The sequence below is a fragment of the Globicephala melas genome, chromosome 20 (assembly GCF_963455315.2).
Source record: "Globicephala melas chromosome 20, mGloMel1.2, whole genome shotgun sequence".
NCBI lineage: Eukaryota > Metazoa > Chordata > Mammalia > Artiodactyla > Delphinidae > Globicephala > Globicephala melas.
This window is the reverse complement of record NC_083333.1, coordinates 20347717-20371883: the sequence shown is the minus strand read 5'-3', so window position 1 is coordinate 20371883 and position 24167 is coordinate 20347717. Positions and strand designations below refer to the sequence as shown.

Genomic DNA, 24167 nt, shown 5'->3' with positions numbered 1-24167 from the left:
CTGGGGACGAGAAGCAGACTCTGCCTCTGGCCGAACAGAGGCTGGGAGGGCTGGTGGACGAGGCAGAGGGGAGATGGACCCCAGGGGATCCGTGTCTCCTTGTGGGAACACACCCATTGCCCTGGGAGGACTAGCAAGGCTAGTCCTCAGACCTTGGGATGTAGGGAGGCTGACTCTCCTGTGTTGGGTCCTTTCAGCCTGAGATGGGCTTGGGGATGAGCATATGACCCTTCCTAGCTGAGAAGAGCCGGCCCTGGGACTTCGGTGGCAGCTCTGGGCCCCTTTGCTAACCTGGTGGGAGCCACTGAGTCCTGACGTGGCCCTGTGTGGGGAGTGTGAAACTGAGACAGAGGAAACAGCCAAGGCAGACTTAAGTTCCACAGGATATTAACCTGGCTCCTGGATCCCACTATGCCTGAAGCCAGACTCAGTTCTGCTTACATGAGCTATTAAATCCCCTTCTGCTTCAGTCTGATGGAAGCGGGCCTCTACCCCGTTCTGCCCCAGCCCAGGCCCCGAGGATGACGGAGCCAGACCGGATCTTGCCAAGGATGCCTTCCTCCAGCTGCCCCACTCCCTCCGTAGGGGCTACTACCTGTCCCCAAGCCTGTTTCTCCATCTCACAAGCCATGTGGCTTTGGGAAAGTGACTTTGGCTCTCCGGGCCTGTTTTCTCATCTAGGAATGACGACATTACCCCTCAGTTGAGGTGACGGCCCAGGCCCAGGTGCAGCACCTGGCAATGCACTCGTCAATGCCAGGGGAAGAGGTGGCCCCTCGGGACTGGGCTTGTGTTGCCGCTCTGTCCAGTGTTCAGCAAGGGCCTGGCAGCTCATCACGGCCCTTGGGGGCAGCCTCGCGTCCTCACATGTGGAAGTGCAGGGCCCCGGCAGGTGAGAGGCCCCCACTCCCCTGACCACGCTGCCGTGTCCCTGTCCCGGGGCAAGGGGTCCCCCCTCCAGGGCCACCAGCCGTCACTAAGCAGGAGGAGGGCTCGCCGCTATGACACACAGTCTCACACGACCTTTTGTCCCACTTTTTTTTTTTTAAATTAAAACAGCAATCAGGTAACTGCCCCAGCCAATCAGGGACAGGACCCTGGACGGGCAAGTCCTTTCTTCAAAAAAATATATTTTCTTCTTTTTTTTAAAACAATACCAAAAGCAAATCCACAGCCCCCGTCGAGCCGGTCCCCAAGGAGAGTGAGTTGGATGGCTCCCCTAGCGCCTCTCTGAGCAGAGACCTTGGGCCCATCCCCCGAGACCCCAGCCTGAGCAGAGAGGGCAGGTCTTAGCCTGATGGTCCCCTAGCAGGTGACAGAAAAGTGATCGGCTCCAAACCATGCAAGAAAAACCAGCCAAACCCACAAAGCAAAAGGAAAAAATCAAGAGGATAAATTAAAAAAATAAAAGTGAAACAACACCCCTAGAGGCGGCAGGCAGGGGCGAGGTGGCCCCGGTGCCCTTAGAGCCCCGTCTGCCAGTGCTGGGGTGAAGGCCTCGGTGGCTCTGGCATCTGCCTCATGGGGGTTCCAGGGGATTCACGTGGCTCATCCCCCTACTGGGTCCCCCTACCGATGCCGGGACAGAGGTGTGGCCAGCCTAGGCCAAGTGTGCAAAGTCCATTCAGTCGAGAGATAAAAAAATATACAACTTGGGTGGCAGCCAGGGCCGGGCCAAGGCAGCGGCCTGTACAAGGCACCACTGCCTTCTCTGTGAGGGGCGTCTGGCCCCTCCAAGTCCAGAGTCTCAGAGTCCTTGGAGCAGCAGGGGCAGAGGCACCGGAGGGCCCCGATGGTCTGGTTCTTTGGCACTTGGGACCGACAGCCTGTCAGGCAGGAGCAGCCCCCTGGATTCCTCCCGGGTGCCCAAGGCCAGGTTGGCAGTAGCTTATGGGTGTGGGCAAGCACTGCCGCAGCAGAGGGCTGCGCGGCGCCGCGGGGCCAGAGTGGGTCCAAGGCCCCGCCGCCTACGAGTCCTCTCCCAGGATCTCCTTCACAAAGGCAGCGATGTCGGTCTTCTTGGTTTTGTGCGAGGTGAAGAAAGGGTGCTCCTGATGGGGAGAGAAGGCAGTCAGTCACCTTGGAGGGGGTGAGGTGGAGGTGCTCCCACATGCTCCTCCTGCCCAGCAAACTCCTAGTCATCCTTCCAGGACCTCTGCCCCCCAGAAGCCCTCCTGTTAGAGGCAACGTTCACGGCCTCCTCCTCAGCCCCCCCGCAGCCACCCTCAACTCACTCTTCCCCGTGCACGCTAGGCCTCTGTCCCTCAGCGGGTAAATCCTTATTCACCCTTCTAGGCCCAGTTCCCCTGCAAAGCCTTCCCTGATGCCTCCAAAGAAAATGGTCCACCTGCCCCCCCTTGCCCTTTGCCTCCCTCCACAGGGCCTGGCATGGAGTGGGGAGGAGGGAGCCAGGGTACACATGAGTGACGGGAGTTCCTAGGAGTGAATGCCCAGGCAAGCCAGAGGAGCTGCCCACCGCTGTGCACAGATGCAGCCCTCTCCCAGAGAGTCCCGCCCACACTCACCATCAGCTCCAGGTAGCTCATGCGTTCCGCAGGGTTCTTTCTCAGGCTAGGACAGAACAGGGCAGGCTGAGGGCAGGCTGGGGCCAGACTGGCAGGGAAGAAGTGAGTCCAGCCCATCCAGGCCAGCCAAGCCAGTCTGGGTTCAGCCCTGCCCGGGCAGCAAGGGGACACACATGCTCCTTGGGCTCAGGGAAGAAGGGGCCGGACTGTTCTGGGGGGGCTTCCAAGGGCGGAGTGGGATCCATGGTGCAAACTACAGAGATTTGGACCAAGTTTCTTTGCCTCTTGGGGTGTTAGCTTTCTTGTCTCTATAGTGATCTAGGGAATTTGCAATGATCCCAATACCAAAATGCTAACATTAACAATCACTTACTTGGTATCCTTAATCGGGATACCCCCTACCACGGGTCTTGGGAGAAAATGACTCTGTCTGCCAGGCTCACTTGTCTCCAGTCTTTCTTATTTTCCAATAAAAGAAATAAAGGCTACGAATTTTCCTCTGAGTATCTCTTTGGCCACAACACATAGATGTTGACATGTTATATTCTCATCGTCTTCACTTCTGACTAGTTTATAATTTTATTATTTAAATCTCTCTCATAACCCAAGAGTGCATTAGAAGAATTTACTTTTAATTTGCATGTAGCTTTTTTCTCTTCAGTTATGGATTTCCTGTTCCAGCTAATTACAGTCAGAGAACGTGGCCTATATGGCTTTGCCTTCTGCCTCTTCCTCTATTTCCTTTGTAATCTCAAACATAATTAATTTTTATAAGGATCCTGTGGGCATTCTTTAATTTGATATGAAGTTCTAAACAGCAATGAAAGCAAATTTGTTATGCATTTAAATCCTCCATATGCTTTTTGTTTTCTTTTTCTATCTTCATGATCTGTCCATTTCTAGAGGGACTATATTAAAATCTCCCCACTAGGACCATAGTTTGTCAAATTTTCCTTGCACTCAAACTATTTCTGCCTTACTTACTTTGATGCTATGTTGTTTGGGGGTTATTTGCTAAAGGAGAAGGAGACCAAGCCCAGGGAGGAGCTGGGATCTGGCCAGGACAGGGAGGGGTACTGACTGGGCTTGGGGAGGCCCAGAGGTCCAGGCAGGGCTGAGACTCACCACTGTGCAGTGAAGTCCACAAACTCGGGGGAGAAGCGGTCAGCTGGGAGCTGCGGGGATGGCTCCTCCACCACCTGCTTCAGCTGCTGGAACGGGGTCCCCCAGGACTCATAAGGAAACCGCAGGATGGCCATCTCGATCTGCAGTGGAAACAGCGGCACTGGGTCAGATGCACCCACATTCTGCACGCGGAAGCAGGGCCTTCACAGATCCTGCCTGTCCTGGTCCAGCACCCAGAGCTGGACTGTGAGGCAGGTCCAGGGGCTGATAGGTGACATCATACCAAAGATGCAAGCCAAGGGGACACCAGTAGTTAGTTCTTCTGACCCGGCCAGCAGCTATGGCTCATGGAGCAAATCCAACCCTGAGTTTTGACTGGCTTAGCTATCATCAGGTTTTCAAACAATCTGAATTCAGAAGATTGTACATGAAAACCCAGGTTTCAGCTAATCTGAAGAAATCAGAGGAGCTGCCAACCTGGGGACGCTTTCCCACAGGCTGCTGGCAGCAAAGGAACTCGGATAGGCAACCAGTTTCCCTTTCCTTTGCCACAGGCCACTCCCCACTCCCTAATGTCTCAACAGTGACTTAAGCGTCTGCTGCCATTTATTTGGGCTGTTGTTATTACTGAAAGGACAAACAGGAAATGAAATGACTCTCATGTGTTTGCAGAAGGAATGTTAGACTGTGAGGTCTGCCTTTGACCATGAGTTTCATCTACTGGACTGTGCAACAATCCACCAGACTCCATTAGGAAATGAAGTTTACAGGCCCCTCCTCCTCCACAGAGTCCCCACTGCCCAGCCACCAATACCTGTAAGGCCCATCTCCAACGCCTCCCCCTCCAGGAAGCCTTCCAGCTCTGACCTCATCACTGTTTCTCCCTGACTCACTGGACACAAGGCTACCATGGCCTCATCTCTCCTACTAGACCCAGACCTCCCTGTGCCTTGGGTGCCTCACTTGCAGTTGGCAGCAGTCATCTGTGGGAAAGGCTGACAGCTCGGGACTTCCCTGGTGGTGCAGTGGTTAGGAATCCACCTGCCAATGCAGGGGACACGAATTCGAGCCCTGGTCCGGGAAGATCCCACGTGCCACAGAGCAACTAAGCCCATGCGCCACAACTACTGAGCTGATGCTCTAGAGCCCGCAAGTCACAACTACTGAGCCCGTGCACCACAACTACTGAAACATGCGCACCTACAGCCCGTGCTCTGCAACGAGAGAAGCCACCACAATGAGAAGCTCGCACACCTAAACGAAAAGTAGAGTCCACGAGCCACAACTACTGAGCCTGTGAGCCACAACTACTGAAGCCCTCACACCTAGAGCCCATGCTCTGCAACGAGAAGCCACCACAATGAGAAGCCCGCACACTGAAACGAAAATAGCCCCCGCTCGCCGCAACTAGAGAAAGCCCGCACAGAGCAACGAAGACCCAAGGCAGCCGTTAATTAATTAATTAATTTTTTAAAAAAGACTGGCAGCTCACAGCAAACTCTGGGTTCCGATTTTGACCGCTGAGATGAAAACACAAAGCAGGTCCACCCAGGCCCCTTTCCCTGACAAGTGATCACCGTAGTGAACAGAAGAGACCTCAGCTCAAGCAAACGCTTCTTGTTGGTGGTGACTGGCACCCAAACAGATCGCTAGTCCCTGTGCTAAGAAAGCACCTTCCCGTTAGGCTAAAGGCCCCTTTCCAGCCAAGACACAAATGCACCCCTCAGATGGAGGCGGTACAGTGCGGTGCGTGTGGGTGTGACCCTGGGTTTTCACAGGACAAACTCAGCCTGCGTTTTTTCCTAGAGTTTCCAATGATTCCGACACACAGAAGTGAGGACCCTGCCTGGGCAGCAGAGAAGGACCACCAGAGTTTACAAGTAGGAAGACAGAGAAGTGTCCAAACCCTGGACCTCGTAATTCCTTTCCTGGTAATTTTTTCTAAGGAGCTCAAAAAAAAAAAAAACCACAAAAATATCAACAGCCTCTGGGCACAGAGATGCACAGCACGATGTTATCTGTGACAGTAAACGTGGAGAAGCAGTGTGACTGTCCAGCGCCAGGGCTGAGTCTCACTGTGATCGTGAGGGGGCCACATGTACAGGGAGCTCACTTAATTTGGGGTTGACTGTGATTTCTCGACAAGCGCCACGAGCGCCGGGTAAAGTCCAATGGACGAGTCATCAGAGACGTCGAGAACATGTAAAGCTGCCCCTCACCCCACGGCGGGCATAAGGCACCTGCAGATGCTCCCCTTAAGACACCGTAATTTTTGATGACACAGTCTCTCCTCAGTTTGTGAAGCCAACCAACATTTCTGTCCAAGGCTAAACTATTTCCCAGGCCCCGGAAGCTCAAGGACCTGGTACAGCCCCTCCCAAGTAGCAAGGGAGCCCCAGGTGGTACCATGGTAATGCCGAGGCTCCAGACGTCGGACTTGACATTGTAGCCTTTCTGGTTCAGCTCCGGGTTGATTCTCTCAGGCTGTAAGAGGGACCAGAGCAGGGTCGCCCAGGCATCCTCAGCTGGGTCTGGCCTCCCCACCCCAAACCGAGGGGCCAGCGCTCACCCATCCCACCTCGCCCGGGGCAAATGAGGAAGCTGAGGCCAGCGAGGGCCAGGGTCTCAAGGTGGAGGCCTGAGTCTTGCCACCCAGCTGCCCTGCCTGGGGGTCCCACCTTCGGGACACTGGGGGAGGGGTGGGACCCCGCAGGCCCCACCAGCCACCTCCCTGAGGTGAGACTTATTACCCAAATGGGCACCACGGGGCCAGTCAGAAAGGGGTGGAAAGGGCCGGGCAGCAGACCCCTCTGCCCCCAACGGCAGGAAATTCGGGGTCTGGGGAGGCCTCATCCCTGATGGACACAGGACATGGCGGGGGTGGCCAAGCCTGGCTGTTTCCTCCTGGGGTGGCCCAGGAACCACTCACGGCCATGTAGGGCTTGCAGCCGGCATCCATCGTCTTGGCCACGGAATCCACCAGGTAGCCACTGATCCCAAAGTCGCACATCTTCACGTGGCCCTCCTTGTTGATGAGCACGTTGGACGGCTTCACGTCTGCCAGGGGCAGGACACGCCCTTCAGCTCCTGGTTGTGGGGCCCCCACTGCCCAGGTCAGAGCTGGTGGCCACACAGCCAGGAGCCCCGGGCTCCAGCCACAGTTAGGGGAGGAGGTCAGGGCTCTGGGGCTTCGCCCGGGACCATGTCTTTGCAGCCAACCAGCTGGGACTCTGCCGCCACTTCCCAGCACAACCTCTAGCTCTGCGGTCCACCCAGGCTCCAGGGGGACCCGTCACTGACAGCGTGGGCACTGGAAACCACCCCATGCCCACCCAGAGGGGTCGGCAGATTTGTCCAGGAAGCGCAGGGCAGCAGCTAAAACACAGGAGAGGGGTCTGCGGGAGAACCCAGAGCCCCCGGACTCGAGGTGGACATGGAGTGTGCTGGAGGACACAGCAGGGACCGCCCAGAGAGCACACACACAGGACACACACACGCATCTCTGCTGCCTTCTATGGGGACTTCTGTGTGGATACAGACGCCCAGAAAAAGGGCCGAAGGTTCCGTGACAACCTGCCACTGAGTGGTCAAGGGGGCTTAGCCTAATGAACTTGGTCTGGAAAAGCAGAGCACCCAGAACCCAGATGAAGAGGCAGGACGTACATTGCCTGGGTGAGTCTCAGAATCAGCGGGCCAAGCGGGAGGCTGAGAACAAGCAAAACCAACCCACTGTGGGGAAATCAGAGGAGTGCGGCTCCAGGGCGTGGGGGGCTGGGGGCATGACTGAGCAGGAAGGGCTGAGAACTGCCGGGAGGGCAGGGAAGGCTGGAAACACCTTCACCTTGATGTGCGGGGGTTACACAGCGTAAACAACGATCAGATTCACGCAGCGGTACACAAGCCCCCTGCGTGTCTTGGGACACGTAAACAACACATCAAAACAAGACGGCTCAGCCTTCCCAGGACAACGGTCCACCCCATCCGTGCTCGGAGCACCAGCCAGTGGAACTGGGACTGGGCCTGGGGGCTGAGGAAAATGGCTGGGAGGAGTGGACAGTGGCCTGGACCGGGCAACAGGCTCAGCGCCTGACCCAACAGGCACGTCAGAGCCGGCTGCCTCTGAGCCTTGGCGGTGCGGGCCCAGCAGGACCGGGCAAGAGCGTGTGTGTGAGCAGCCAGGCCCCCTCCCGCCGGCCGGCCTGGGCACTGACCTCTGTGGATCACGGACAGCTTGCTGTGCAGGTGCTCCAGGGCCCTCACAATCTGGCATTTGGAACAGGAAGAGGGGGGAAGAGACCGGATGGCTGTGATTCCCGGTTGCATCAACAATGACAGAGCTGTAAGACACCCCACCCAGGGCCATCCGTCGCCCTCTCCCAGGTACACACCCAACCCTTCACTACCCTAGGCCCTGCCCACATCCCAGCCTTTGCTGTGGGGTCCCAGCAACCTTGGTGCAGACGCACTGGGTTCCTGCATTGCTCTGAGTGGGCAAGGGTCTCAAGTGACATGCCCACGACCCTGCAGAGTCCCAGACTTAGGAGCTCCCAGGGTGCCGTCCCTTTCCCCTACCAGGCTCCTGGTAGAACCCAGCCCTCTGCAGCCTCCCTGCTTCCTCTCCCTCCCTCAGCAGTCAGTGGGCTACATGCTCGGAGCCATTCCCCACAGGAATGACCCCAAAGACCCTGATTCAACGCCAGGGGGATGTTCGCACGTTCGCAGGTGCGGTCAGGAGGAAGGACCGCTGGTTCGCTGACTCCATTTCCCTTTCTGCTTTGGCTGCCGGGGCGCTCATGCCCGGGGCTGCCGCCCTGCCCTAGGAACATGCAAGCTCAGGAGGCAAGCACGGATGCGAACCCCTCCCCCGACACCATGCCTCTGTGAGCTGCCCCAGAGCGGCCTCGTCCCGGGCATGAGGAAGTTGTAAACACCAAGTCCTTTCTCGTGGCCCCAGAGGGCCTTGCTCTGCCAAAGCTGTGCGGCTCCAGGCGCCCCGGTCTCCTCAGCAGGGAGGCTCTGGTCCAGGGTGGCGGCAGCTGGGCTTCGAGGGGCAGCCGCCCAGGTTCAGGGCCACAGCTGGGGGCCACACTGGGGGCCCGATTCTGCCCAAGACAACAACATCAGGACCCCCACCCCAGCAGGGCCTGAGCCACTTACAGATACAGCGATTTCCCCGAGAATGTCCTCTGGGATCGTCAAGTCCTTGTCCAGCACCTTCCGGTAGAACTTGTCCAGGGATGTGTCCATGAGCTCCATGCAGATCCACACGTCTCCCTGCACGTGGACATCGGGAACTCAGCCATGCCCGCCCAGGACTGCCTGGGCCGGCGTCCTCCCATGCCCACCTCCCCGGAGCCGGCCAGCGCCCCCGACACACCTACACCCCTCAGCCTTTGCGGATGCCCCAACCTCCCAGCTCCTCCCCCTTCCCCCGAGGCTTGCCCACTCTGCTGGCTCCACACGGCAGCCCCCCACCCCCGCTGTCACCTCTGCGCTCCCTCATCTGACCCCTAATTCCACGGCAGGCTCCAGAGAGAAGTGACTGTGTCCCTCCAGTGGGGGCTTCTGGGACCTCCTGTGCCAGCTCAGCCCCATGCCCCGGCCCTGCAGACCCCTCCTGCCTCAGCCCCACACCCGCCCCCCCGCCGCCCCACAGCTCGGGGCATAGACGGGCCCTTCCTCCGCCAGCCCCCCACCGCCCGCCCCTACCCGAGACAGCCTTCTGAGAAGGCTGGGTGCAGCACCCCCTGGGGCACCCCCAAGCCCCTGGGCCCCCTGCCAGCTCTGACCCAGCCTGTGGTGAGGCTCGTGTCTCCCCTACCACGGCCTGGGCCTGGCTGAGCCCCAGCCCCCGGGCCCGCCCCCCGAGGGCCCACCTCTCTGAAGAGGGCCCCGTAGAATGTGACGGTGTAGAAGCAGTCGACCGTGCGCATGTTCACGTCCAAATCCATGAGCAGGCGCTTCTGCTCCTGCGAGTTCACGGTGGCACGGATGCGCTGCGGGGCGAGGGCTGCGGTCAGGGGCTGGGAGGCAGGCGCGCGGCCCCCGGTGCCCCCGGCCCTGACAGCCCCGGGCTGGGGGCCCTGCTCACCTTCACGGCCATGATGGTGCCGCTCTGGGCGTGCCGCACCTTCTCCACTACCCCGTAGGCGCCTCGGCCCAGCTCCGAGATGGTCACCAGGTCATCCGCCTCCACCTCAAAGTTCTTGGGGGACACAGAAGAGAGAGGGTTCACGGGGGCCAAGTCAGGCGCCAGTGGAGATGCTGGGGCAGCAGAAAGAGAGGACTGCCAGCCAGTCAGACCTGTGCTCAAATCTTGCCCCAACCACTTCCGCTGTGTGCCCTGGGGCAACTCACTTAACCTCTCTGAGCCTCCCCTCACCTTCTACAGGACAGGCACAGCACCTCCTTCCAAGGGCTGCTGGGAGGTGTCAGCAGGCCGGCCTGGGAAGTGCTCCCAGCGGCGTGGGGCCCTTGAGAGATGCTCCTTCCCTCTCGCCCCGCCCCGCTCAGGTGGACAGAGTGAACCACTCGTTTGGCACCTACTACACGCAAGTCCCTGCTTCAGGCACCGGGGACACGGACAGGACAACAGAAGGGCCTCACCTCACAGGGAGCAGCCATAAAAAGGAGTGAGCAGGGGACGAACGGGACAGCCTCGGCGTGTCCTGTGGTCCACACACGGTCCCCAAGCCGGGCCTCCCAAGCCATCAGGAAGTGCGAGTGAAACGCAGGTGCCCGAGCACCAGCCCCGAGGGCAGGGCCAGGGAACTGTGCGCTCAGCACCACTCCTCTGAGGTCGGGGCGCTCCACGCCGGCTCCGGCTCACCAGGGCCCCGGGAGGCAGCCACCACCTCTGCCCCAGACGGGCCACTGGTCAGCAGCGGGGAGCCGGCGCTCCGCCCCAGCCCAGCTCTGTCCACCACCCGCAGCCACCTCCCAGGGCCCGACGACACCTACCCTGTCCCCGATGGTGATGAAGGCCCGGGAGTCCAGGTTCCGGGGGGGCCTGCAGGGAGGAGCGGGGCCGTGAGCCCGGGGAGCCACGCCCTCCTGAGCGGGCAGCCCAGCCTGGTGCACATCCTGCCCGGGAGCCCCCACCCCCAGCCACGGAGCGTGTGCGGGGCAGCACGCGGTACAGCACGCAGACGCGGCCAGGGCCTCGCCTTCTGTCCTCAACGGGAGAGCAGGGCCCTGAGCGGACGTGCGAGGCCCGTGGCCCCCGCAGCTGCCCAGGCAGGGGCCCGGCTCACGGTGGCCCCTTCAGGAGGCCGTTGGGCGGCGCCGGGGGAACCCGAGGCCAACTCACGTGGGGCTGGGCGCCGGCGGCTTGGACACGCAGGAGATACGTAAATCCTTCTTCCTCCTGGACTTTCCTAAATGGGAGGGAGAGAAGGGAGCGTCCGCTCAGCCACTGCTCAGTCAGCGTCTCCCGGGACAGGCAGGAGCCCCAGGGTCCCGGCACAGACACAGACGCCGAGGGTCAGCGAGATCGGCGCCGTGACGGGGCCCCGGGGCCTCCGGGAGCCCAGAGGACGTGCCCAGCCTGGGTTGGAGGGCCTGAGCCCTGCCAGTCCTCCTGGAACAGTCACCCCACAGCCACCTGAGAAGAGACGGCACCTCCGAGGAAGACGTACCGTCACAGACTGGCCCCCACGGCCCCCATAAGGCCCCCACGCTCCCACCCACGCAGAGTCCTATGTCCCAAGTTTCCCGAAGGCCTGAATTGTGTCCTAACCCCTGAAAGCTGAAGTCCTAACCCCAAGTACCTCCAAGCATGACCCTATTTGGAGAGTTACAGAAGATGATCAGGTTAAAACGAGGTCATTAAGGTGGCGCCCTAATCCAACATAACAGGTGCCCTTTGAAAAAGGGGAAATTTGGACACAGAGACACACACGCGTCAGAGAAGACGGCCGTCTGCAGTCCCGGGGGCGAGACTGGGGAGGCTCCTCCCGGCACGGCCGCAGCAGGACCAGCCCTGTGACACCTGGGTGGGCTCCGGCCTCCAGACGGGGGACAGGAGGTTGCAGTGTTGATGCCGCACAGCGTGTGGGGCTTTGTCCAGCAGCCTGGGAAGGTAGCAGGGCCTCTACCCACCCCACCCCCGTGCAGTGCTAACCTCGGTGGGGGGGCACCGACCAAGCCGGAGCCCCGGCTCTGCCGCCCACCCCGCCTCTGAGCCTCGACGTCCCCACCCGTCGTGCTGGAGCGCAGACGCAGGCTGGGGGCCCTGCCAGCAGGCATCGCATGCAACCCGGCCTGGGGTGTCCACAGCCAGGCCCGTGGGCCGGGACCCTGTGTGCAGGCGCCCCGCCCCTCTCAGCCTCAGCTTCCCCAGAAGGGGCCCCAGCTGGACAAAGTATGAGGACAAATACCACCTTCCAGGGCACCGGCTCAGCTTGGAAAACGGGGCCAGGGCCAAGGGCAGGAAGGTGAGTCAGGAAAGGACCGCATGTGCACCCGGGTGTGCTGGTTCCACAGCCGGGGCTGGCCAGGGCAGGGCAGGACGTCCCCTGTGGAGTGAGGGCGCTGGATCGGCCGAGCTCCCACTGCCGCCAAGCCTGCCTGTGCTCGGGGCCAGCTCCCCAGCCCTCCACACGGCCCTCCCCGTGGACAGGCGGCGAGGCTGAGGTGCCTGTACCCACAGCTACCCCTGATGCTGTCGGCATCCCCGCCCAGGCTCACGCCGGGCTGGGAGCGGGGGAGGTTCCTGGGGGCCCACCTTCCTGGGGAAGCGGGAAGTAAGCCCAGCAGGCCTGCAGGGGCCAAAGCAGGGCATATCCAGGCCTGGAGGACGGACCCATGGCCTCATCTCGCCCCTGCCCACTGCCCCGGGCACACTGCAGTGCCCCTGGGCCTCAGTATCCCCATCTGTGAGGAGCCCCACCCCCAGCTCTAGCCAACAGGGTGGGAGGTGAGAGGGGCCTGGCGGGGTCCACGTCCCAGGGGAGGAAGACCACCCAAGGCGCGGGCAGGGCCAGCTCTGGCTGGACCCACTCACCCTGGAGGCCGCAGCCCGTGCACATTCTCACCACACGGCCCCAGGAAGCCCACTCCCACCCCCCAGGGTGCGGGGTGGGCCTGAGTCCCGCGGCGACGCCTCCCTCACCCCTCACCGCCAGGGACTGACAAGAAGTGTCGCCTCTCCAGGACTCTCTGGCCAGCTAAGAGTGCGACCCGATGCCCGGCACACGGTCGGTGCTAAAGAAGAATCGGCATCGAGCGCCCTGGGCCGACCTGGGACTCGACCAGGACTTCCCAAAACCACCCGGAGCAGAAACGGTGCCCATGTGCCTCTCCCGCAGGCACGTCCTTCCGCCTCCCGCCCAAGGCCCCGTGCCTCGTGCCGCAGGTGCGCACAGGGCGCCAGGAGACCCTGTGCACACCCTCCTGAAGTTACCTCTGAACCGGGTTTGGATCAAGCCTCCAGCACACCCTGCTGCGCAGCCTCAGCACCTCATCTGTGAATCCAGACAGGCCCACGCGCTCCGGCCCAGCAGCGGGGGCGGGGCCGCCACCACTGTCCATGATAGGAGGGGTTATCAGTGCCCCTGGGAAGACGAGGCCCGCGCCCAGCTGCCCTGAGAGCTGGGTGAACCACCTGGAAAAGTCCGGTGGGGCTGGGGTCCCAGCATCTACCCCACGGTGGGTGACGTAGGCAGACACTTGCAGCCTCTCCATAGAAACACCCCCAGGGGCCCCCAGATGCCAGGCTTGAGGTGCATCCGTCTGTGCCCTGGCGGCCGGCAGGAGAGCCTCAGTCCCGGCCAAAGGCCCTGACCCAGGCGGCCCCGGGCCTGCGGCCGAGTCAGTGCTCCGATGGTACAGCCCACAGCCCCAGAGCTGGGGCCCCTGCTCACTCCACACCAGGCTCGGCTCTCGCGCAACCCTGCTGCCAAAAGCATGGGCTCTCTCTGCCACAAGTTCAAATCCCACCTTTGCCCCTTACAGGCTGGGCCTCAGTATCTTCATCCATACAATGGGGACAAAAACAGCACCTCCTGGGAATTCCCTGCTGGCACAGTGGTTAAGACTCCACGCTCCCAATGCAGGGGTCCCGGGTTCAATCCCTGGTCAGGGAACTAGATCCCACATTCATGCCACAACTAAGAGTTCGCATGCCACAACTAAGGAGCCCGCCTGCCGCAAGTAAGACCCAGCACAACCAAATTTTAAAAAACACACACAAAAAAACCAGCACCTCCCTGCAGAGTTATCAGATAAAGCACTTAGGACAGCGCTCAGCCTGCATCGAGCTGCTTCACCACCTCTGAACCCCCAGGGCCCGTCCAGGACCTGACTGGCGCCACTGCCTGCCCCCAGCACGGGGGTGTGCCAGCTGCCCAATCGTGACCTTGTGTGTGGAGAGATTTCGTCCCATTTTACAGACGAGGCAAGGTGGCTGGTTGTCAGGGGCCAGGGTGGGGGGTCTCCCTCCAAAGTCCTTTCGCCCATGAAGCAGCAACCTGCCACTCACACACGGGCCCTTCCCATCTCCTCCAGACGCCCCGACGACCCTGGAGGAGGAGCTCTTAGCCTCATTTTACTTGGGGAAACCAAGGCTCGGAGGTGGAGTCACTGCACGTTAGTCAAGGGTCTGGCCAGGAGTCACACCTGGAGACCCCAACAGGCCAGGCCAGCGGCTCACAGCGCCCCTCCTGCAGGGAGGAAGGGACAGGCCTGTCACGCCCCCCCAAGGGAAGCCAGCACATTCCACACGCCAAGAGGAAAACAGAAAAGCCGGGGCTTCAGTTCCTGAGGCCACTCCTGTGCTGCCCCGGGTCAGACTCAGTCACCACCAGGCCCCAAGGTGGCGCAGGGGTCCATGGCGTGCGGACGCCACAGGCCAGGCCAGAGGAAGCCCAGCTCTGCAGCCCGGCTGGAGCCCGGCACAGCGCCCTCCTGCCCGCACCTCTACTTCTCACCCGCTCGGAGGTGCACCTGCCACCCGAAAAGGCAAGGCCGAGGGTCAGGCACAAAGTAGGCGGCCCTCTACTGGCCCACAGGTGGACACCACAGTTATCATCAGCGCCTCTGCAGAGGTGAAAAAATCCATGCTAAGGAGTGAGAAATACGGGTGGCTTTTATTCTTGACTTGATGCTATTTTGTAACCAGAAAATAAAACATTTTAAGTTAAAAGGTAACAATCCACGTGGGGGTGTCCGGGGCTCACAGCCGCAGGCCCTCCTGCGCCTCCTCTGCTCTCAGCCCCCTTTCCACCTTTCTTGGGCTCAGCCTGCACACCCACAGCCCGCCCCGGGCTTTGGGAACGTCCCCCTGACAAGCTTCAGTCTCCCTGCCTGTGGCTGCAGTGTTGGTGGGGGGGAGGGGAGGAGGGCGAGGCCCCCCTGCCTGTCAGGGTCCCCAGGCCTACATCTAGAGTGACACAGCTGGGTCTGCGGGGCGGCCAGAAACAGGACACCGGCCCCTCCCACCGTCTGCTCCGGGCCAGGGCTGCCCAGGTGCAGGCCACTGTGGCGACTGTCACCACGACAAACAGACTTTGTGGGCTGCCACCAGCAAAGCACGACGAGCCCGCCAGCTCCCGGTGCAGGAGCGCACAGTACCGGGTGCCTGTGTCCTCGTCCGCGCCGGCCTTCCAGGGGAGCCACAGGAGGCCACGAGGACTCCAGCCATGACCTGATGAGCCACCGTCGTTCCCAGCTCAGGGCCTTTCCTGGTTCTGTTCCCTCTGCCCAGAATGCGCTTCCCTGCAACTCTGTCCCAGCTGACGTGCGAGCCTCAGCTTCTGCCTGTTCAGTGCAGCGAAGCGCCCTTGTTAACTGGCTCTCCCGCGTCCAGCCGGCTCCACACAAGTCACAGCCCTGTAGGTACATCTCAGCGGCAGCACTGACTCTGGAGCCAGGCGGCCCGGGCTCGAACCGCAAAGCTGCCACTTCCTACCTGGGCGCCCTCAGGCAAACGACTTCACCTCTCTGGGCCTCAACCGTGACGTGGGGACAACGGACCGACCTCGCACGGGTATCAGCGCATCCCGCGCGGTCCAGTCCCCTGCCTTAGTGGTCCTGGCGCGAGGAAGATTAGACTGAGCCGCCTGGAAACGCGTGGGACCCAAGCTAACACGGGGCCCGCAGCCCCGACGGCCGCTCTGTCAACACCCTCAGCAGCCCCGGAAGCGTCTTCACGGGTCTGCTGCACCAAGAGGGTCGGAGAGGAGGCACCAGGCGAGGTCACAGCAAGCGTCTGGTGGGGAGCAGACCCTGAGCGGGGCCTGGGGAGATTCCAACAAAACGGCCGTGCCCGGCTCTCAGGCTGCGGCCGCGGCGGGGGGCAGGGCAGACAGCCCCGCAGCACGGGCCCTGCCGGGCCTCGCGCGCACGGGAGCCCCACATCCCGCCACGTTCTGTCTCATCCGTGGCCTCCCCGACGAAAGCAGCACCGGCTCCCACTTTGTTATTCCCGCCTCCTACTTTTGGATATTTGGGGTGCCTCTCGTGCTTTCCAATCCTGCTGGAGACGTCCAGGGTCCCCCAGGTCCGTGCCCATCAGGTAAGTAAGCGCATGCCACCACGGAGGTGTCAGAGGCCAGATGTCCAAGGACGCCCCCGCCCCCGCCTGGCCCTGCCCCCAGCTGGCCACCTCTATCCTGTGGGGGTCCCACAGAGAGAGACCAACCAGGCCAACCCGCTCCCACTGCTCAAGTGGGCAAGCTGAGGCCCCGAGACGCGGAGGCTTTCGGGGGGCAGTACATTGACCTGCACCAAGCTAAGCCAAGGCCCACCCCCACCCCCGATATCGTGATCCCCCCGTTACCGCTCTGCGGGGGGAGAGGCAGGCACAGGAGGGACGTCCCCTCACACCGGCTCCCCAGCTCTGCAGTGGCCTTTCCCCAAGGTCCCGCAGAGGGGAGGGCTCTCCGTTTCCTGGGAGCCTCCACGGGCCAGGCCCGCACCCGCCACGGTGCCCTTAGCACCGAGCCCACAGGGGAGTGCCAGGCTGGGCGGGGGGCCGCTCAACCCAGCAGCCCTGCCCTGTGCCCCCACAGCGGCACGGTGGCCCCCGGGCCAGGCCCTGGCCTCAGAGGCCTTCGGCATCCCTCGTCCCCCCCACCTCCAGGGCCCTTCTCATCTGCAGAGCCCGTGGGGAGGGTCCCAAGCCCACCCAGCTCACAGCATCCGTCCCTTCAGCAGTGAGCAGACAGGGCCCCGCCCTCCCAGGATCACGCTCTAACCACAGCCACATGGCAAAGCCTGAAGACATTCTGCTGTCACAACTTGGGATGCTACTGGTATCTGGTGGGTAGAGGCCAGAGGTGCTGCCCCACAAGCCAGAACGATCCGGCCCTAGACGCCCGGGGTTGGGGAGAGACAGGGCCACAGACAAAGCCAACTAACAAAGTCCGGGTACACACCATTTACGTCGATTTCCACAGTGCTAAGTGCTCTGAAGAAAAGGGAAGCAGGGGACCCTGCGGAGGTGAGATCTGAGCTGAGGCTGACGGGGAAGAGGAGGCAACCTGGAGAGCTCTGCAGCGGGGGAATCCAGGCAGGGGGCTCGGGCTGGAAGTGCCCGCAGACTCACCCAGCAACGGTCCAACCACACTATCCGGGTCTGCGCAGGGCAACTCGGGCCGGGACGAGCTGGGCTGCAGTGAGAGGGGGTGGCGTGGGCCGGAGGCCCAGACCCAGGTGCACAGAAGAACAAAGGGCAGGAGACATTCTCCAGCGCCCACGCCGAGCGGCCTCGGGCAGCCTCCCATCCAGGCCTCAGCAGCCGCTGACCGCCAACGCCGGGGAAGCAGCGACCTAGGGAGGCACAGCGATGCACCGTGGCCCCCTTTTTACTTCCTGGTGGCACCCAAACACCTCCGCGGACATCCGAGGCCCTTCACTTGTCCCTTCGTGCCCACTGGCTCGTGCAAACCTTAGGACAAACCCTCGAAGCTGCACAGTGACGCAGACGAGGCAACTCAGGGCTGTGGTACAGCTGCGCAGTCCGAGCACTGCGCCGCTTGGGCTGAACGTTCACTTGAAGCAACAGTAATAACAGCTGCAGGCACTCAGACACGCTAACCCTGAGGCCCCATACTTAGTGCTGCCACGTGTTAACACGCTGAATCCTCCACGCAGGTCCCGGTATCACCCCCGCAGTGCAGCGCCTGATCGCCAGCCAGCTCTAGCCGCTCCCCCAACACCGCTACACACCAATGCTGGTCCCACGGACCATGGCGTGGACACCGGCCTGGGGCTCCTGCAGGCCAGTGAGCTTAACGACACCACACGTACATTAGGGCTTGATTTAAAACAATAATACAGGGCTTCCCTGGTGGCGCAGTGGTTGAGAGTCCGCCTGCCGATGCAGGGGATGTGGGTTCGTGCCCCGGTCCGGGAGGATCCCACATGCCGCGGAGCGGCTGGGCCCATGACCCATGGCCGCTGAGCCTGCGCGTCCAGAGCCTGTGCTCCGCAGCGGGAGAGGCCACAACAGTGAGAGGCCCGAGTACCGCAAAAAAAAAAAAAAGAAAACAATAATACAGAAATGATGAGCACACGCATCAGGACGGTTGTCAGGGAGAGGCAACGCTGAAGGGCTGCAGGCGCACAGTAAGCTGAGATTTCTTTAGCTGGGTGTTGGGTATACAGAATTCACTTTTCTTTATTCTTTAAAACGTACAGGTACATTCCATATATCCCTCCGGTGTCTGCCCTGACAGGGCAGAAGGGCCAGTGCAGAGCGGCCCAGGGCGAGCACCAGGGGAGAGGGGCGACTGGACACGCCTCCCAGAGAAGCCAGGGCAGCCCCTGGATGCCAGCTCAGCCTGCAAGGACACCCCAGAGAGGACCTCAGGACAGGGGGAGGGTGACAGGGACCTGTGCCCAGGACTGGGGGGAGGGGCAGAGGGAAGCCCTGTCAGGGTGAGCCTGGTGACCCCCTCTGGGGTGGAACATGGGCCCAAGCGTGGTGTCTGAGCTGCAGAGGGGCTGCCTCCCAGCCCTGCCTGCTCTTCACGCCCTTTACAAGAGTCTTCGGGGGGTTTCCACGGCCACTGCTGGGGAAGCAGGCCTGACCACAGGGGCCACACCGAGAGGCCCGGCCAGTCCCGGGAAGGCGATGAGCCCCAGCGTGGGAAGCTGAGCTCAGGGAGGCCCGCCCCGTCGCCGCACCCAGCTGGGACAGGGCCCTGCGTGGCGTTCTTCTTCTGGGACCCAACAGTGTCCCCTCCCAAGACGCTGACGATGCTCCCCACAGCGGCCTAGGCCCCGCCCAGCTGCTCCCCACTCAGCTCAGCCCTGCCGCCCACCGACACAGAGGCCTTGGAGCTGGACCCTCAGAACCACCTCCCCCGCGGCCTCCTTCCGCTCCGCGCTTAGGGCGCTCTCCACCTACCCCTGCGCTCCTGCAGCAGGTGCCCCGCCTGGCCCTGACGGAGCTCCACCCACTGAGGGGCTGGCCTAGGAGGCTCCCACCCTCCCAACTCCCGGTCCCACACGCCCCCATGCTGCAGGGGACGCCGATGTGCAGGCCGAGGCAGGCCCGCCGTCCTCTCCGTTCCCCGCGAGCCCTCCCCAGGAAGGCCCAAGAGGCAATGAAGCTCCCAGCTCCAGCTTGGGGAGCAGTGGGGAAAGAACCTGGTACATTCTAGCTGCCATTACAGGGCCCTGCAGCCAGAGTCGTGTCACAGAGCTTCAAGTCCATCACCAGAGGTCCCCATGCTGGCATTCATCCAGCAACGAACAACTGAACCACCGTAACGATGAGAAAATAACAACAGGTGACATTTGTTTGACAAACACCATCTCCCACCTTTACCACCACCCTGTGCGGGGCTGTTTTCTCCCACTTTACAGAAGAGGAGACTGAGGGTCAGAGAGGGCACGTGAGGAAGTTGGGAAGCAGTGGAGCAAGTGAGAATTCGAACCCCCGAGCCCAGGCTCTGCCCTACTTCCTGTCTCGCTGAGGTTCTTTGTGGGCAGAGGGCAGTCTCGCTGTTCCCAGGACCCGACACTTAGTAAGAGTGGAATGAGGCTGTCTACACCTGTCCTCGCGGCTGCCGGCAAGACGGCACGCAGGGTTCCCACTCCCATTTTGCAGGTGAAGAAACCGAGGCCTCACATCCGAGAGCCGGGCGGTGCCAGGGGACTGAAAGCATTTACAGCAGGCAGCGGACGTCCAATGTCACAGCGAAGGGGCTGAGCTGGCATCTGACGGCAGAGTCTTCACCTCTGCACAGCCCTGTCTCCCAAGAGCCCAGGGGACCCTGCACCACCTCTGCTCCTCGGCCGCCCGCGGCCCCCGGGAGCACATCGGAGCCGGAGGAGGCCCTGGGCCAAGGGCGGGAAACGGCCGCTGCTCCCTGGACAGAGGAAGCAGGGCCCTTGCCTAACAGAGGAAGTTCCGGGGGGGTGGGCGCAGGGCCAGGAGGGGGCTCCCGGCTCTATCCCAGGTCCAGGAGGGGGGCCACCTCCGTGCCCAGCTCCGGGCCACAGGCTGCCCGAGAGGTGGGGACTTCCAGCCCCCTCCCACCCACCAGCGGCCAGGCACTGGCCCTTTAAGCTGCAGCCAGCCGGCTGGCATGCCCCACGGGTGAGTCAGCGCCCAGTGCCCGCTGACTCACGCCGGAAGCCTTCCGCTGCCCCGGCCCTCTCCCCACACAAGCGACTGAGAACTTTGCTCCCTTCAGGCCCTGAGCCACAGGTTGGCGGATAGTTTCCTGTGCGTCACGCCAGGGGTGGGGGAAGTCCCCAAGTGCCACCTTCCAATCTTTCCGAGAGCCAGGACAGGACAGGACAGGGCAGGTCAGGGGAGGGCAGCTGCACAGCAGGAAGGGCCGGGACGCGGTGCTCCTGCAGCCTCAGAGTCACCGTCAGGCATCCGGGAGCCACTTGAGGATCAACCAGGAAGTGCCCACGGGGGCAGCACTCACGGTGCAGTGGGGGCACCCCAAGGACAAACGTGGCCAGAGGCAGCAGACCCAGACTGTGCCGACCAAACGTGCCCCTGCCCTCTGGCCGCGGCTGCCCTCGGCCTCTGATCCCAGGCAGAGATGGCATGTGGGCGAGGAAGCGGGGAAAACGGCAGGGCTGTAGGGCCTGGGGCCTCGCGCACTCCCGGAAAACTCCCAAGGGCTGTGGCACGGAGGACGGGGCAGGGCACCCCTGCAGGGCAGGAAGCTTAGAGGCAAAGCTCCCTAAGGTCGAGCACCAACCACATCCTGCTTGGTCCAAATTCCTCGAGAAGGTGGCGAGAAGGACAGACTGTGGCCTGTGCCCAGGACACGGAGGGCTGGGTCAAGCCACTCCTCCCAGCTGACCTCAGTTTTGTCACCTGACAAATGGGCCGGACCGCAGAGAGTATGAAACGTGCCAGCTATAAAGGGCTCTGCTCACAGGAGACATCCCCTCTGCTCAGTCCGTCCTCCAGGTCAGGCATGGGCTAGAGGAGATGCCTCAGAACAGAAGTGTGACGGGGGAGGGGGAGCATCCCACCAGCTCAGCCCAAGCACCCATCACAGAAATGGGACACAGAAGAGCGCTGAGCCCTAGAACAGCAGCTCCATCTGTCACAGCTGTGTGACCTCAAGCAAGGCAATGAACACCTCTGAGCCTCAGCTTCCTCGTCTGCGAATGGGGCTGTGAGCAATAAACGGGCTAGCGCACGGCACACGGAAAAACCTCGGTAAGTGGGAGCTCTTGGGATTTTTGGCAAGAGGTCATTATGGCTTCCCCACCACATGCTGCCACAGACCCCAAAGAGGATGACAGCGTCCCCACCCAATATCATCTGTTACCTGGACCCACAGACTGGAAATGCATCCCGGCTCTCTCTCTGCAGAGAGGCTCAGAGAAGGCAATGCCGGGACTCAGGTCACACAGCATTTGAGTGTTTCCCCAAAGTGCTTTATTCCTTCACACCCATGACCCTTCTCCCTTCCCAACCCTGCAACTTTACTTTTTATTTTGATGAGGCATTCCCTGCCTGGAAGAGCTGAAGGGCCTTCAAAAACAAACACTGCTTCCAACCTCTTCTTTCCACCCATGAAAACACTGTGGCCCAGAGAGGCTGATGGACCTGCCCGAGGTCTCACAGCGCTGGCCAGGCCAGGCCAGGCCTACACCTGGATCTGGGGAAAAGAAGTGTCTGATTTCCCGGTTCCCAAGCTCCACGAGGTCTGCGCAGTCCAAGTCCCTCCCCAGCCGTCTTCCCCCTCGAGTGCCTCCTGGGTTACTCACAGTGGTTGGGCAATGGTCAGGGATCCGGCCTCCCACTTATGTAAGACGTAATTACCCTGCCCACCCGGCTGGCTGGGCTCTGGCCCCAGCCACAGCAGCCGCCAGGAGCAGGGGCAGCGAAGGACCCACACCCTCCCCAGGACCCCACAAGCCCTCCAGCTGCCTGGGCTCCCCCAACCGCAGAGAAAAAGAGGCAGAGACAACCCCTGATTAGGGGCCCCCTAAGTGCCAGCCGCTACCTTTCTCCCCCTCACTCTGCAGCTACAGCCCAACAGAGGCAAGGCCTGGATCCCACATGGCTGAGGCCTTTCCAGCGAGAAGAATGGTAACAGTAATAAAACGCAGCAAGCACCCCTTCCCCAGCACCTCTGAGCTCTTCATCTCATCACCCACACTTGCCTAGAGCTCTTTAGTATTCACTGTCTCACATCCTACGCCAGGAGTCCACGGAAGGTAGGTGTGATAAAGGAACCGAGGCCCAGAGACAGCAAGTTAGCGAGCCGCGGGCAGCCCATTCATTACGGCTGCGTCCGGTTTGGAACTCTCTCACACAGCCCAGCCCGCTGAGACTCCGACATGCCAAAAACATCCTTTCCTCTTCCTGCCAAAAAAAATCCCCCTTTCGCCCTCCAAGTCTCATCCTCCCCCTCTGCATGACAAAGCCTGCTGCCGCAGCCGCCACCTCACAGACATTTCCAGGAAGGCCGGCTGCCTGCAGAAAACAAGAGCAAGCCCATCGCAGGGCCAGCACCCACCGGGCAGCCAGCCCAGGACCCACAGGCAGCGTCAGAGGTGAGCACCGCCCCCCCGCCCGCCCCGGTGCACAGAGAAGCTTGCAAGTCCAGATGAGGGAGCCGATGGAGAGGCCATGCAGTAGGGTGGGGTGGGAGGCCAAGAGAGGCTCCCCGGAAGACAGGGCTGCAGACAGAGCTGCAGGACGGGGTGCAGGCCGCCAGGGATGGGGCAATGTGTGACCTAGGAGGGTGGAGAGCCTTGGGGGAGAGGACGGGGAGCTCTGAGCTGGACCGTGGCCAGGGCAGCCACACGGGAGGGGGCGTTTACAGAGAGATCCGCAGCAGGGGAGCACCACTGGGGGCCCAGACTGGATACAGCCCTGAGACCCGGGAGTGGAAGGGGGCTGGATGCAAGATCAGAGTGAATCCCACCTGGGTCCAGCTGAGAGACCCAGACTGGGAGAGTTCCTGTCCAAGGTGCAGTTAAGGCCCAAAGTGGGAGGTCCAAGCAAGGTTCCTGACCTGGAACGGGGTGATCAGAACGAGACCCTCTCCCGACTTCGGGCCTGGGTGCAGCCCCAAGGCCTAAACTGGGGTCCGGCCGGGCCCGGGACCTAAGGGAGGCGTTCCGGGCAGGGGAGCTGCCCGGGTGCAGGCCGGGGGACCGCGCAGAGGTCGGGTCCGCAGCCCGGGCGTTCCTACCTTTGGATGCGGGCACACCGGCGGGCTGGCTCGCGGCAGGAGATTCCATGGTGCAGGCGGGTCGGGGCGGCGGCGGGACTAGTCCAGGGGGCGGCGAGCTCGGCCCGGGCGGAGCACGCTCATGGCTGCGGGCGGGTGGCCCGGGCGGCTAGCAGGGCGTCGGCCGGTACGCGTCCGCGGCGGGCGGCGGCGGGGCCAGACTGGGCAGCGCGGCGGGGGCCCCGGCCGGACGGCGCCGACGCAGGCCCCGCCCCGCGCACCCATTGGCCCGCCGGTCTCCGTGCCCGGCCCCTGCCTATCAATCGCCGGCCGGGGCCTGCCCGTCAAGCTCAAGCCTCGCCCTCCATTGGCCCGGGGTACGGCTCCTCCCACCGCCTGTCAAGCCCGCCCACCACCGGGAAACCCGTCAGGCCCCGCCCCCCAGGCCCCGGCGGGTCCCTCCCGCTGCCTGTCCGGACGCAAGCCCCGCCCACTCCCGGGCCCCGCCTCACGCGCGCTGGCTCCTGTGCGCAGAAACCCTGGGTACCCCTGGCCCGCCCAGCTGCGGCCCCGGGGAGCGGGAAGGCGGGTGCTGCGGGGGTCAAAGTGCACCCCCCGGGTGGGGCCAGGGTCAGATCCCGCTTCGACTACTTCCTAGCGGGTCCGACCTGGGCAACTCAGGTCACCCCGGAGCTTGTTTTCGCGTCCGCGCCTCCGGTCGCAGCTGGTGGAAAGGGACCTGGGCTACCGCGGACACTCAGGAGGTGTTTGTTGACTATTCAGTCCGGACGGGCCAGCCCTCCCTTCGGCTCCCACGTGGAGCCTTGGAGGATTTCGGGAGCCACTGACCAATCTGGCAGTGGGACCAGGTCACTAGGATGGACACCCTGGCAAAGGTCACGGGGTC

The 24167-nt window shown here is 62.2% G+C and overlaps 1 protein-coding gene across 1 annotated transcript; it reads right to left on the bottom strand.

The window, feature by feature from the left end:
* Positions 1 to 1031: 1031 nt before the first annotated feature.
* MAP2K3 (mitogen-activated protein kinase kinase 3) lies at positions 1032 to 23469 on the bottom strand. The gene is made up of 12 exons (XM_030861111.3): positions 23282 to 23469; positions 10960 to 11026; positions 10611 to 10659; positions 9742 to 9855; positions 9527 to 9646; positions 8808 to 8924; positions 7862 to 7913; positions 6580 to 6707; positions 6057 to 6134; positions 3651 to 3790; positions 2526 to 2571; positions 1032 to 2051 (listed from the first exon to the last, which is right to left on the bottom strand). Exons 1-12 carry the CDS (start codon positions 23328 to 23330, stop codon positions 1968 to 1970), a joined length of 1044 nt encoding a protein of 347 aa, XP_030716971.2. The 5' UTR covers positions 23331 to 23469; the 3' UTR covers positions 1032 to 1967.
* Positions 23470 to 24167: the final 698 nt, after the last annotated feature.